The sequence below is a fragment of the Schistocerca nitens genome, chromosome 6 (genome assembly GCF_023898315.1).
Source record: "Schistocerca nitens isolate TAMUIC-IGC-003100 chromosome 6, iqSchNite1.1, whole genome shotgun sequence".
Taxonomy (NCBI): domain Eukaryota; kingdom Metazoa; phylum Arthropoda; class Insecta; order Orthoptera; family Acrididae; genus Schistocerca; species Schistocerca nitens.
Genome location: NC_064619.1, coordinates 125,359,172 through 125,372,308, shown reverse-complemented (window position 1 = coordinate 125,372,308; position 13,137 = coordinate 125,359,172). Strand labels below are relative to the sequence as shown.

Here is a 13,137-nt window from a genome sequence, read left to right as displayed (position 1 = left end):
ACTTTGTATCGATATGAAGTGGAATGATGACATATGCTCTGTTGTGGGTAAAGCAGGGTGTAGACTTCGGTTTATCATTAGAACACTGGGGAAGTGCAATCAGTCTACAAAGGAGAGTGTTTACAGATCATTCATGCGACCCAATCTAGAACATTGCCCAAGTGTGTTGCACCCGTGCCAAATAGGACGTAACAGTGGATATTGAATGTATACAGAGAAGGGAAACACAAATAGTGTAGTATCACATCAAGAGAATTTGATTTTCATTGTATTCTCTGTCTTATGACGCATGTGCAAAAGTTGTGCAAGTGTCAACGCAATGGAATTTTTTTTATTTTGTTTAAACCTGGTAGTGGCCAAATGTTTACTTTGCATATGTTTTGAAATGTAATGCATAATTGTTTTTTATGTCTGATCTGGACAGACTAAAAAGCTATACGTTGTTTTATATGTTAAAAACTACGATGGTAATATTGACACTCAAAATATAGTGGCAGCAGCAATGCTAAAAACGGACTGTTGTGCATCGTATCTCTGGCTTTGTTAGCCGTCTTGGAAGGTTTTTTTTGAGGGGGGGGGTGGCGTTGTCATCCTAGGGGGTAGGGGGAGTAGAGAGAGGTATATATTGTTGTATGAAAGGGATAGTCCGCCATTGCAATCAGAATTGTGACTTTATAGTTTGGTGTATGTATAGAAAAGGTGGAAGGATTAAAAATCATCGTGATTCGAAAGAGCTCATCTTGATGAATAAACAGTGAATATAATCATCACCAAAGACAACAAAATAGGAAAAGGTAATTCATTCTTTTAAAAACACGACACTTCACATTGTACATTATATATGTTTTAAGTTTTACCAGCAAGATTTACATCCTGTGGTGAAGATAATTTCAAGCGCCTGCATCGAATTTATAACAACATGGATGATAACCAGTGACGAGTGACACTGCCGACTTTTTTCAAAAGCAACATTCAGTAGCCTGGACGTGGATTTAGTCTTGCTACAACAATTAAGGATCTGCTGCCCTTTTCATTCCTCTCCTGTTTTTCTTTGAGATTATGCAGAACCATCAATACTAGATTGTCAATCGCCACAGCTGTGAAGTTACGCGATCGGCATTGCCGAGATTCAGAAGAAGAATTCTTCCTCCAGTGAATCTCTATTGCTGTAGATACGAAAATAATAACAATAATAATAATAAACACCCGAAACACACTGGTCACTTTTGTAGATTTTAAAAAGGCCTAAGACTCAATAGACAGAGTAGTGCTCTGAAAGACGCTGGAAGAATTCAGCATTAACAGAAAGACAAGAGCAATCATTCGGGAAACATTAACTGACACAGTCTCCAAGGTTAAATTTATGGGGGATATCTCGGAACCATTTGAAATCCAAACTGGAGTGCGACAAGGTGACGGACTTTCACCATTACTCTTTAATATCATTCTTGAAAAAATTATCAGGACATGGGAAAAAGAAGTCAAAGGAATCCAAATTGGCGTTAGAAAAGATAATAGATTCAATGTCAAGTGTTTAGCTTTTGCGGATGACCTTGCAATCCTCACAAATAATAGATGAGAAGCCACTAACGCCATAGAGAAGTTACACGAAATTGCACAAAGAACTGGCCTGCAAATCTCATATGAGAACGCCCAGTACATAGAAAGAGTGCCACAAGACAAATTGCCTATTGTGACAACCCATGGGAAAATCGTACAAGTACCACATTTTAAGTACCTGGGAGAAATCATCCAGCCATCAGGGATCAACCCAAAGGCCAATGAGGAAAGAATAAAAAAACTACAGAAAGCATATAAACTCACGTGGAACTATTATAACAAAAAGTCCATATCCATTAACGCAAAATTCAGGCACTACAACACTGTCGTACTTCCGGAGGCACTGTATGCATATGAAACAACACAAATAGGTGGGCAAACTAAAATCAAAGAAATAGAGAAAAAAGAAAGGAAAATTCTCAGGAAAAATTTTGACCCGATACAAGAGCAAGGAATCTGGAAGAAGAGACCAACGTCGGAATTGTATAAATGCACAGGCAAGATTACGGATACAATAAGGAAAAGAAGAATGCAGTTCTACGGACATATCCACAGGATGAATGAAAACAGAATTTCAAAGCGAATTCTTAAAGTCATCAACTCAGGCAGGGGAAAAACAAAATGGATAAAAGAAGTTGAAGAGGACCTCAGACAAGCACACATAACAGTAAACAATGCAGAAAATAGAACTGAATTCAGGAACACCATCAAAAAACATAAATTTGACACCACAACACAGAAGAGACCAGGATGCAAATGGACAGCAGAGCGAAAGAAACAACACAGTGAACACATTAAGAAAATTTGGGCTCAGAAGAAACATAAACAATCATCATAAAGGAATTAAAGTTCAAACGCTCTCTTAAATGGGAATAATCGAAAATAATAATAGTAATATTTATATAGATTATATAATATTTACATTTATTATTATTATTATTATTATTATTATTATTACTATTATTATCATCCTTCCTTTCTCAGACGTTATGTCTGGTTAAAAATGGAAAGTGACGCGGACCTTGATTAAGCGTAACTTACTTTTAACTGTGTGGTATATGTTACATTGCATTTAGGAACTTTCAGATAATTGAACATGTATCAATAATTACAGATTTCTGTAGTTGTATATATACATTTGGATGTAGTTGTATTGCGTTGATGTACTGCTGGATATTGTGCGGTATGACTCCTGTAGTTGATAGTATAATTGGTATAATGTCAACTTTATCCTGATGCCCCATGTCCTTGACTTCCTCAGCCAGTTGGGTGTATGTTTCAATTTTTTCTCCTGTTTTCTTCTGTACATTTGTTGTATTGGGTATGGATATTTCGGTTAGTTGTGTTAATTCCTTCTTTTTATTGGTGAGTATGATGTCAGGTTTGTTATGTGGTGTTGTTTTATCTGTTATAATGGTTCTGTTCCAGTATAATTTGTATTCATCATTCTCCAGTACATTTTGTGGTGCATACTTGTATGTGGGAACGTGTTGTTTTATTAGTTTATGTTGTATGGCAAGTTGTTGATGTATTGAATTTGCTACATTGTCATGTCTTCCGGGGTATTCTGTATTTGCTAGTATTGTACATCCGCTAGTGATGTGATCTACTGTTTCTATTTGTTGTTTGCAAAGTCTGCATTTATCTGTTGTGGTATTGGGATCTTTAATAATATGCTTGCTGTAATATCTGGTGTTTATTGTTTGTTCCTGTATTGCAATCATGAATCCTTCCGTCTCACTGTATATATTGCCTTTTCTTAGCCATGTGTTGGATGCGTCTTGATCGACGTGTGGCTGTGTTAGATCATACGGGTGCTTGCCATGTAGTGTTTTCTTTTTCCAATTTACTTTCTTCGTATCTGTTGATGTTATGTGATCTAAAGGGTTGAAGAAGTGGTTATGAAATTGCAGTGGTGTAGCCGATGTATTCATATGAGTGATTGCTTTGTGTATTTTGCTAGTTTCTGCTCGTTCTATAAAGAATTTTCTTAAATTATATACCTGCCCATAATGTAGGTTTTTTATGTAGGTTTTTTATGTCGATAAATCCCCTTCCTCCTTCCTTTCTGCTTAATGTGAATTATTCTGTTGCTGAATGTATGTAATGTATTCTATATTTGTGGCATTGTGATTGTGTAAGTGTATTGAGTGCTTCTAGGTCTGTGTTACTCCATTTCACTACTCCAAATGAGTAGGTCAGTATTGGTATAGCATAGGTATTTATAGCTTTTGTCTTGTTTCTTGCTGTCAATTCTGTTTTCAGTATTTTTGTTAGTCTTTGTATTTTTCTTTTAGTTCTTCTTTAATATTTGTATTATCTATTCCTATTTTTTGTCTGTATCCTAGATATTTATAGGCATCTGTTTTTTCCATCACTTCTATGCAGTCGCAGTGGTTATCCAATATGTAATCTTCTTGTTTAGTGTTTTCCCTTGACTATGCTATTTTTCTTACATTTGTCTGTTCCAAAAGCCATATTTATATCATTACTGCATACTTCTGTTATCTTTAGTAATTGGTTGAGTTGTTGATTTGTTGCTGCCAGTAGTTTTAGATCATCCATGTATAGCAAATGTGTGATTTTGTGTTGATATGTTCCAGTAATATTATATCCATAATTTGTATTATTTAGCATGTTGGATAGTGGGTTCAGAGCAATGCAGAACCAGAAAGGACTCTATTTTTTTAATGAGTCTCCTTGGTATATTCCACACTTAATCTTTATTGGCTGTGATGTGATATTATTTGAATTTGTGTGGATATTAAGTGTGGTTTTCCAATTTTTCATTGCTATGTTTAAGAACTATATCAATTTAGGATCTACTTTGTATATTTCCAATATCTGTAGTAACGATGAGTGGGGTACACTATCAAAAGGTTTTTGGTAATCATTGTATGCATAGTGTAGCGACCTTTGTTTAGTTTTAGCTTGATATGTCACCTCTGCATAATTTTGTTCTGTTTTGTATGTGTCATTAATTTCTGTGTAATGACGGAAGTTAATATTTTGTATATTGTTGTATTGTTAGTAGGCATGTTATGGGGCGACATTTTGCTGGGTTTGCTGTGTCTGCTTGATCTTTAGGTTTCAGTTAGGTTATTCCTTGTGTAAGTGTATCAGGGACTGTGTATGGGTCTGTGATGTAACTGTTAAATAATTTAGTTAGATGTGAATGTGTTGAGGTGAACTTCTTTAGCCAGAAATTTGCTATTTTATCTTTTCCATGGGCTTTCCAATTGTGCATAGAATTAATTGCGCGGGTGACTTCATGTTGCAAAATTATCACTTCAGGCATTTGTGGTATCATCTTGTATGTGTCTGTTTGTGCTTGTATCCACTATGCATGTCTGTTATGTTGTACTGGGTTTGACCATATGTTGCTCCATAAGTGTTCCGTGTCTGTTATGTTTGGTGGTTTGTCTATTTTAATGTGTGTGTTATCTACATTTACACTCCGCAAGCCACCCAATGGTGTGTGGCGGAGGGCACCCTACGTGCCACTGTCATTACCTCCCTTTTATGTTCCAGTCGCGTATGGTTCGCAGGAAGAATGACTGTCTGAAAGCCTCCGTGCGCGCTCGAATCTCTCTAATTTTACATTCGTGATCTCCTCGGGATGTATAAGTAGGGGGGAAGCAATATATTCGATACCTCATCCAGAAACGCACCCTCTTGAAACTTGGCGAGCAAGCTACACCGCGATGCAGAGCGCCTCTCTTGCAGAGTCTGCCACTTGAGTTTGCTAAACATCTCCATAACGCTATCACGGTTACCAAATAACCCTGTGACGAAACGTGCCGCTCTTCTTTGGATCTTCTCTATCTCCTCCGTCAACCCGATCTGGTACGGATTCCACACTGTTGAGCAATACTCAAGTATAGGTCGAACGAGTGTTTGGAAGCCACCTCCTTTGTTGATGGACTACATTTTCTAAGGACTCTCCCAATGAATCTCAACCTGGTACCCGCCTTACCAACAATTAATTTTATATGATCATTCCACTTCAAATCGTTCCGCACGCATACTCCCAGATATTTTACAGAAGTAACTGCTACCAGTGTTTGTTCCGCTATCATATAATCATACAATAAAGGATCCTTCTTTCTATGTATTCGCAATACATTACATTTGGCTATGTTAAGGGACAGTTGCCACTCCCTGCACCAAGTGCCTATCCGCTGCAGATCTTCCTGCATTTCGCTACAATTTTCTAATGCTGCAACTTCTCTGTATACTACAGCATCATCCGCGAAAAGCCGCATGGAACTTCCGACACTATCTACTAGGTCATTTATATATATTGTGAAAAGCAATGGTCCCATAACACTCCCCTGTGGCATGCCAGAGGTTACTATAACGTCTATAGACGTCTCTCCATTGATAACAACATGCTGTGTTCTGTTTGCTAAAAACTCTTCAATCCAGCCACACAGCTGGTCTGATATTCCTTAGGCTCTTACTTTGTTTATCAGGCGACAGTGCGGAACTGTATCGAACGCCTTCCGGAAGTCAAGGAAAATAGCATCTACCAGGGAGCCTGTATCTAATATTTTCTGGGTCTCATGAACAAATAAAGCGAGTTGGGTCTCACACGATCTCTGTTTTCGGAATCCATGTTGATTCCTACAGAGTAGATTCTGGGTTTCCAAAAACGACATGATACTCGAGCAAAAAACATGTTCTAAAATTCTACAACAGATCGACATCAGAGATATAGGTCTATAGTTTTGCGCATCTGCTCGACGACCCTTCTTGAAGACTGGGACTACCTGTGCTCTTTTCCAATCATTTGGAACCTTCCGTTCCTCTAGAGACTTGCGGTACACGGCTGTCAGAAGGGGGGCAAGTTCTTTTGCGTACTCTGTGTAGAAACGAATTGGTATCCCCTCAGGTCCAGTGGACTTTCCTCTGTTGAGTGATTCCAGTTGCTTTTCTATTCCTTGGACACTTATTTCTGTCTGGTAAAATTTCTTTTGGTTTGTGTAGAATGTTTGGTTTTGTTTCCTTCTATTGTCACTTTTTTTGTATCTTCTAAGTCGTTTGGCCAATGCTTGTAATTTCTGCTTCTTTTCATCTAATTGCTCTATCGGTTTTTGTTGTGAGATTTTACCTAACCTTTTTCATTTTTTGTCTGATATTTCATTTCTTATAAATTTTGTTAGTTGTCCAATGTCTTTTCTCAGTTTTTCTGTTCTGATCTGTAGCCTGTGTTGCCATGATGGTTTTGTGGGTTTCTTCTGTGTGTTGGTTGGTTCTGATCTCTGCCTAGTGTGTATATTTAGTGTAGTGAGTGCTCCTATATAAACCAGTAGTTGTAACTCTTCCATAGTTGTATTTTCATTTATTTTGTTGTGTATGATTGTGTTGATAGTTGTTATTGTTGTTTCGACTTGTGGGTTATTTGGTGGTCTATGCAAGCATGGTCGAATGTCTGTATGTGTGTCTTTGTATTCTATATGCGACAGCTGAAATTTTTCTTCTATATCTGACATGTGTATCACTTCGTGTTCTATTTGTGCTTGTTCTGGTGGCTGTCTTAAGATTACGTTTTCCTCTGATTGTTTAATTGATGTGTGTTGTTCTTTGTTTGTTTGCTCTGGGTTGTTTGAGTCCATTACTGCATTTTCTTCTTCTTCTTCTTCTGATTGCACATTATTTTGTTCCAGTATTTGTTGTACTTGTTGTTTGATGTTTTCTAATTCTGACTGGGGTATCCTGTTATTTTCGATTATTACACAGATCTGATCAGCTAGTTGTTATTCTGTTAAAAATTTTAATTCTGGTTATCTGGTAATAAATTTTGTGTATACTTGTGATCTGTATCCAGTTGTGTTGGCTCCTAAATTTGTTGCTTGGTAATAACAGAACATGAGGTGTCGGTTAACTTCATCTGACCATCTCATCCTCTGTCTTTGTTTTCCTTCTAGAGTGGTTGCGGGAAGCATATCCTGCAAAACACCTCTATTTGGATTTAAATAATTTTCCGTGTGGCTAGCAGTGTCATTACCATTGTGGACGGGCATAGGGTTCAAGCGTCGTCCCCGACGATGACAGCGCTTGTAGGAGGCTTCATTAGCTCTGTCCTGAACCAACTAATCACACTACAAGGGGGGTTAGCCCTATTAGTGGTTTGTTCTTTTCGTCGCATTTTACGACTGGCAGAACATACCGGAGGCCTATTCTTTTCCCGGGCCTCCATGGGTTTTATTATTATTATTATTATTATTATTTTCGGAGAATCTTCAATATTTTTATTAGGAAAAGTCCTGCAGTTAACTTCACAAACATTCGTAATATTCTTTTATTTATTTATTTATTTATTTTTATTTGCACAGTCACCCAGTACAGTATACATTCATTCAAGAGAGAATTAGTACTCTATTGCAATTAACTTAGGGGGGGGGGGGGGGGGGGGAGTGATTATTCAGTTTCTTCAGCATCCCTGTGACTCTCTCATGGGTCAGATTCTTGAAGATAGACGTAAACTATCCCAAGAAAGTCTACTGACAAAGTTTCAAGAACTGGCAATAAATAATGACTAGGAGTATGCTACAACCTCCTAGACATCACTCTTATAAGGATCATGAGGACAAGATTAGAATAATTACAGTACATGCGGAAGCATTCAAGCACCCATTCTTCCCACGCTCCATACATGAATGGAATGGGAAGAAACCCTAATAACTGGTGCAATAGGATGTATCCTTTTCCATGCACTTCCCAGTGGTTTGTAGAGTATGGATGTCGATATAAATGTCTTAAAGAGTTACAGTAGGTTGGATTTGAATATTGCCGAGCGGTCTAAGGCACTGCAGTCATGGACTGAGCGGATGGTCCCAGCGGAGGTTCGAGTCCTCCCTCAGGCACGGGTGTGTCCTTAGGATAATTCAGGTTAAGTTGTGTTAGCTTAGGGACTGATGACCTTAGCAGTTAAGTCCCATAAGATTTCACACACATTTATATATTTTTTTATTTGAATATTTTTCTAATAGCCCTCTGAGACAGTAGTGTAATTTTATGTAGCATAAAAACCAGAGGAGGGCAACACAAATAGGCACAGGTTTGTTTGACCCATGAGAGAATGTCTCATGGGAAACATTACATGTGGAAACATGTAATATAGTGAAATATGTAATTATAAAATCAAATATATCATCAAATGCATCAACACTGGGAACATAATTTGTGAACATCTTCAGTTTCATGTGCATAGTAGAGAAGGAAAACAATGAGCTATTACACAAAAATCCAGGATTTACTCGTCGGGAATCAATGAAAACCACTTTCCCACATTTGTTTAGGAAATATTCCTTCCAGTTTTGTACCTCAAAAGTTTATAGATGAAGAGTCAGAACCTTTTCAGTTAATGAGTATTAAATTTTTCTTGAATGGCAGTTTATGAAATGTGCTGTATAATTGACAGGTCCAGAAGAAAATTAAAAAATGTGGGCATTTTGTTATGGAGAAGTGTTCACTTGCTCCAAACCCCAATAAATGTAAAAGCCCTTGTGAGAGACAGCTTCCATGTGGCCATAGGTGTACTAGAATGTGTGGGCAGAGCTGTACAACCACATGTAATGTAAGGGTTCAGAGGACTGAACCAGGAGCTTGTGGACATAATCTGACTGTTCCATGTCACATGAATAAACCAGGTAAATCGTGTTCTTTGAGTATTACTTTTATATTTTTTGATATCTGATCCTTCCCTGTGTCTTTAGGAGTATTATTTAGAGGAGAACATTGACAAATTCTTTTTAGCCACTATATCAAAAGGTACACTATAAAAATTCATTCCTAGAGTTGTCTGTACTTCACTGTTTCCCTTACTTAATTTTTTTCTGCGAACTGTTGATCTATCAGTTAACAAACTTTGTGCATGGATATGTAAAATAAAATGAAACTGGAGAGTTTTCATTTCAAATTGGAAATTGTCACTCGTGAACTGCTCGTTATTAGAAACATTTGGGGGCACAGGGGTCATTTCTTGTGGCTTTAGGCAATGCATATTGTGTTTATAGAATGTGTAAAATTTCTAAAGTCTGTACAAATTCTTGTTCTATATTTTAAACTACAGCTAAAACACAAAAGCAACTTGTGCTGTACAATGTTATGTGTGTTCTGTGACATATAAAAAATAATGAAAGTTCAGGATCAAAATATTTGGACAATTGTTGTTTTGTACATGCAGTTGGAAGTAACCACATTGAAAACACTACTTCTCTACCTGAAGTTGTCCACAGTCTAATGAAAGAGAATAGACTGTTTCTTGCCAGGACCACGAAAATTCAAAGTGAATGAGAAGAGCTAAGAATATCAAGAAAATTGGAAAGCATTTTGAAAACAAAAAAATATGATTGCAGTATGACACATGGAAGTAATCATATCAAAGTAAAAGTTGGTTTTTATGAGACAGCATTGAAGTTGGATGGTTCCCTCACTAACAATAACATATAGCACAGAAATTGTGGGAGAAGCCACAAAACAAGCACTAGAAGAAAGAAGATACAGTAATTCTGCAAGTCCCAGATGCATTCTATTTATAGTCTAGTTTCTAATATTGTCAGCCTCGACAAAGATTCTGTGTCAGAGTGATGATAAAATGCTGTCTGGTTGTCAAATTTGGGACATTGTTCTAACAATAAAGTATCAAAATTGAGGCAAGCCTGTTAGATTATGTACAAAGATGAATCAAGTGGTGTTCAGTTTAAGTAACACTTTTAACAGATTTACAAAAAAAAAAAAACTTGCATGTGATCAGTAAAAGTTCTAATGACTTTGCCCAAAACATAGGCTCAACAACTACACTCCTGGAAATGGAAAAAAGAACACATTGACACCGGTGTGTCAGACCCACCATACTTGCTCCGGACACTGCGAGAGGGCTGTACAAGCAATGATCACACGCACGGCACAGCGGACACACCAGGAACCGCGGTGTTGGCCGTCGAATGGCGCTAGCTGCGCAGCATTTGTGCACCGCCGCCGTCAGTGTCAGCCAGTTTGCCGTGGCATATGGAGTTCCATCGCAGTCTTTAACACTGGTAGCATGCCGCGACAGTGTGGACGTGAACCGTATGTGCAGTTGACGGACTTTGAGCAAGGGCGTATAGTGGGCATGCGGGAGGCCGGGTGGACGTACCGCCGAATTGCTCAACACGTGGGGCGTGAGGTCTCCACAGTACATGGATGTTGTCGCCAGTGGTCGGCGGAAAGTGCACGTGCCCGTCGACCTGGGACCGGACCGCAGCGACGCACGGATGCACGCCAAGACCGTAGGATCCTACGCAGTGCCGTAGGAGACCGCACCGCCACTTCCCAGCAAATTAGGGACACTGTTGCTCCTGGGGTATCGGCGAGGACCATTCGCAACCGTCTCCATGAAGCTGGGCTACGGTCCCGCACACCGTTAGGCCGTCTTCCGCACACGCCTCAACATCGTGCAGCCCGCCTCCAGAGGTGTCGCGACAGGCGTGAATGGAGGGACGAATGGAGACGTGTCGTCTTCAGCGATGAGAGTCACTTCTGCCTTGGTGCCAATGATGGTCGTATGCGTGTTTGGCGCCGTGCAGGTGAGCGCCACAATCAGGACTGCATACGACCGAGGCACACAGGGCCAACACCCGGCATCATGGTGTGGGGAGCGATCTCCTACACTGGCCGTACACCACTGGTGATCGTCGAGGGGACACTGAATAGTGCACGGTACATCCAAACCGTCATCGAACCCATCGTTCTACCATTCCTAGACCAGCAAGGGAACTTGCTGTTCCAACAGGACAATGCACGTCCGCATGTATCCCATGCCACCCAACGTGCTCTAGAAGGTGTAAGTCAACTACCCTGGCCAGCAAGATCTCCGGATCTGTCCCCCATTGAGCATGTTTGGGACTGGATGAAGCGTCGTCTCACGCGGTCTGCATGTCCAGCACGAACGCTGGTCCAACTGAGGCACCAGGTGGAAATGGCATGGCAAGCCGTTCCACAGGACTACATCCAGCATCTCTACGATCGTCTCCATGGGAGAATAGCAGCCTGCATTGCTGTGAAAGGTGGATATACACTGTACTAGTGGCGACATTGTGCATGCTCTGTTGCCTGTGTCTATGTGCCTGTGGTTCTGTCAGTGTGATCATGTGATGTATCTGACCCCAGGAATGTGTCAATAAAGTTTCCCCTTCCTGGGACAATGAATTCACGGTGTTCTTATTTCAATTTCCAGGAGTGTATTATGTTTCTGAGAAGAACTCTTAAACAATCAAAATACATCAGTCAAATTGTCCTTGATGGTCCCTACAGAAATAGTTAATAATTAAAGATATGTATCATTGTTCTCAGCATTCTTACAGTTGTCACGTGCAACACAAGTTAATAATCTTTGTACAGAAAAACATTTTCAGTATCAAACAATGTGGACTTCAAAAAGAACTGTCAACAGTATAGCGTATATCTATAATGACAGATGATATATTAAAGGCACTACTGCAGAAATTGATTTTATATGACAAATAAAAAATGGGATTCACCTGGGTACCTCCCTTTTGCAAATGATGCCCAGCTACCTACGCAATATGACACCCACTCATGGACAAAATGCAAGCCTTATCTTGTCTTGTCAGAAATCATCATCGTCATCTTGGACAGTTTCCAGCCTCTGGCTGGGTCTGTATGGAACATAGGCCTCTCCATCGTGTTCTGTCTTGCTACCATCTCTCTGTCTTCACCTTGGTTTAGTCTTCTCCTTTCTTTTGGACACATTCCTCAACTCCTTTCAGCTGTCTGTCTCTCGGTCTTCCTCTTGGTCTCTTTCTTTCCAGTTTAATCCCATGTATCTTCCTGGGTATCCTCTTCTCCATTCTCTTAACTAGTCCATACCATCTCAGCCTTGATTTCTTTATCTCCTCCTGTAATGGTTCCACATTCATTAACTCCCTGATCCTCTAATTTCTTAAATATTGTTTCTCAAGAATTTCATCTCAATAACTTGTAATTTGCTTTTCTCTCTTCCTTTTAGAACCCAGGTTTCTGAAACATATGTCCGGATCAGGACATAATATGACTGGTATATAACCTTTTTACTGATTTGGTGTACATCCTTGCTCCATATCAGGCTTCTGACACTCTTCCAAAATGCTTCTGATTTTCTCCCCTGCTGTTTTATTTCTCTGTTGTTTTTTCCATCATCCTGTATCAGGCTCCCAAGGTACTTGAAACTCTCCACTCTTCTCAGTCCCCCCCCCCCCCCCCCCCACCACCACCACCATCATTATTACTCCAGTTGTTCCTCTCTCCTTCTTTCTTGTTATAATCATCTCAATATTACTTATACTAAATTTCATCACATATTCTTGTACTGTTTGTTCCCATAAGTCCAACTGCTCTTGTACTTAATCCTCCTTATTCCCCCAAATCATCGGATCATCTGCAAACACCATAGCTTTCATCTTCCTTTCACGAATTTCGTTTGCTACTGTACTCATTATATCATCCATCACTACAATGAAGAGTAATGGTGAAAGTGCACTACCCTGCTCAAGCCATTTTTCTTTTCAATCCAAGCTGATCTCTCTCCTCCCG

At 39.4% G+C, this 13,137-nt stretch overlaps 1 protein-coding gene across 1 annotated transcript in view; it reads left to right on the top strand.

The window, feature by feature from the left end:
- The window catches only part of LOC126263751 (NFX1-type zinc finger-containing protein 1-like), a 272,319-nt gene that overhangs the window by 168,910 nt on the left and 90,272 nt on the right, over nucleotides 1-13,137 (top strand). The window contains exon 10 of the mRNA XM_049960939.1: nucleotides 8,987-9,215. Coding sequence (XP_049816896.1) covers nucleotides 8,987-9,215 — 229 coding nt within the window. The remainder of the gene's footprint in view (nucleotides 1-8,986; nucleotides 9,216-13,137) is intronic.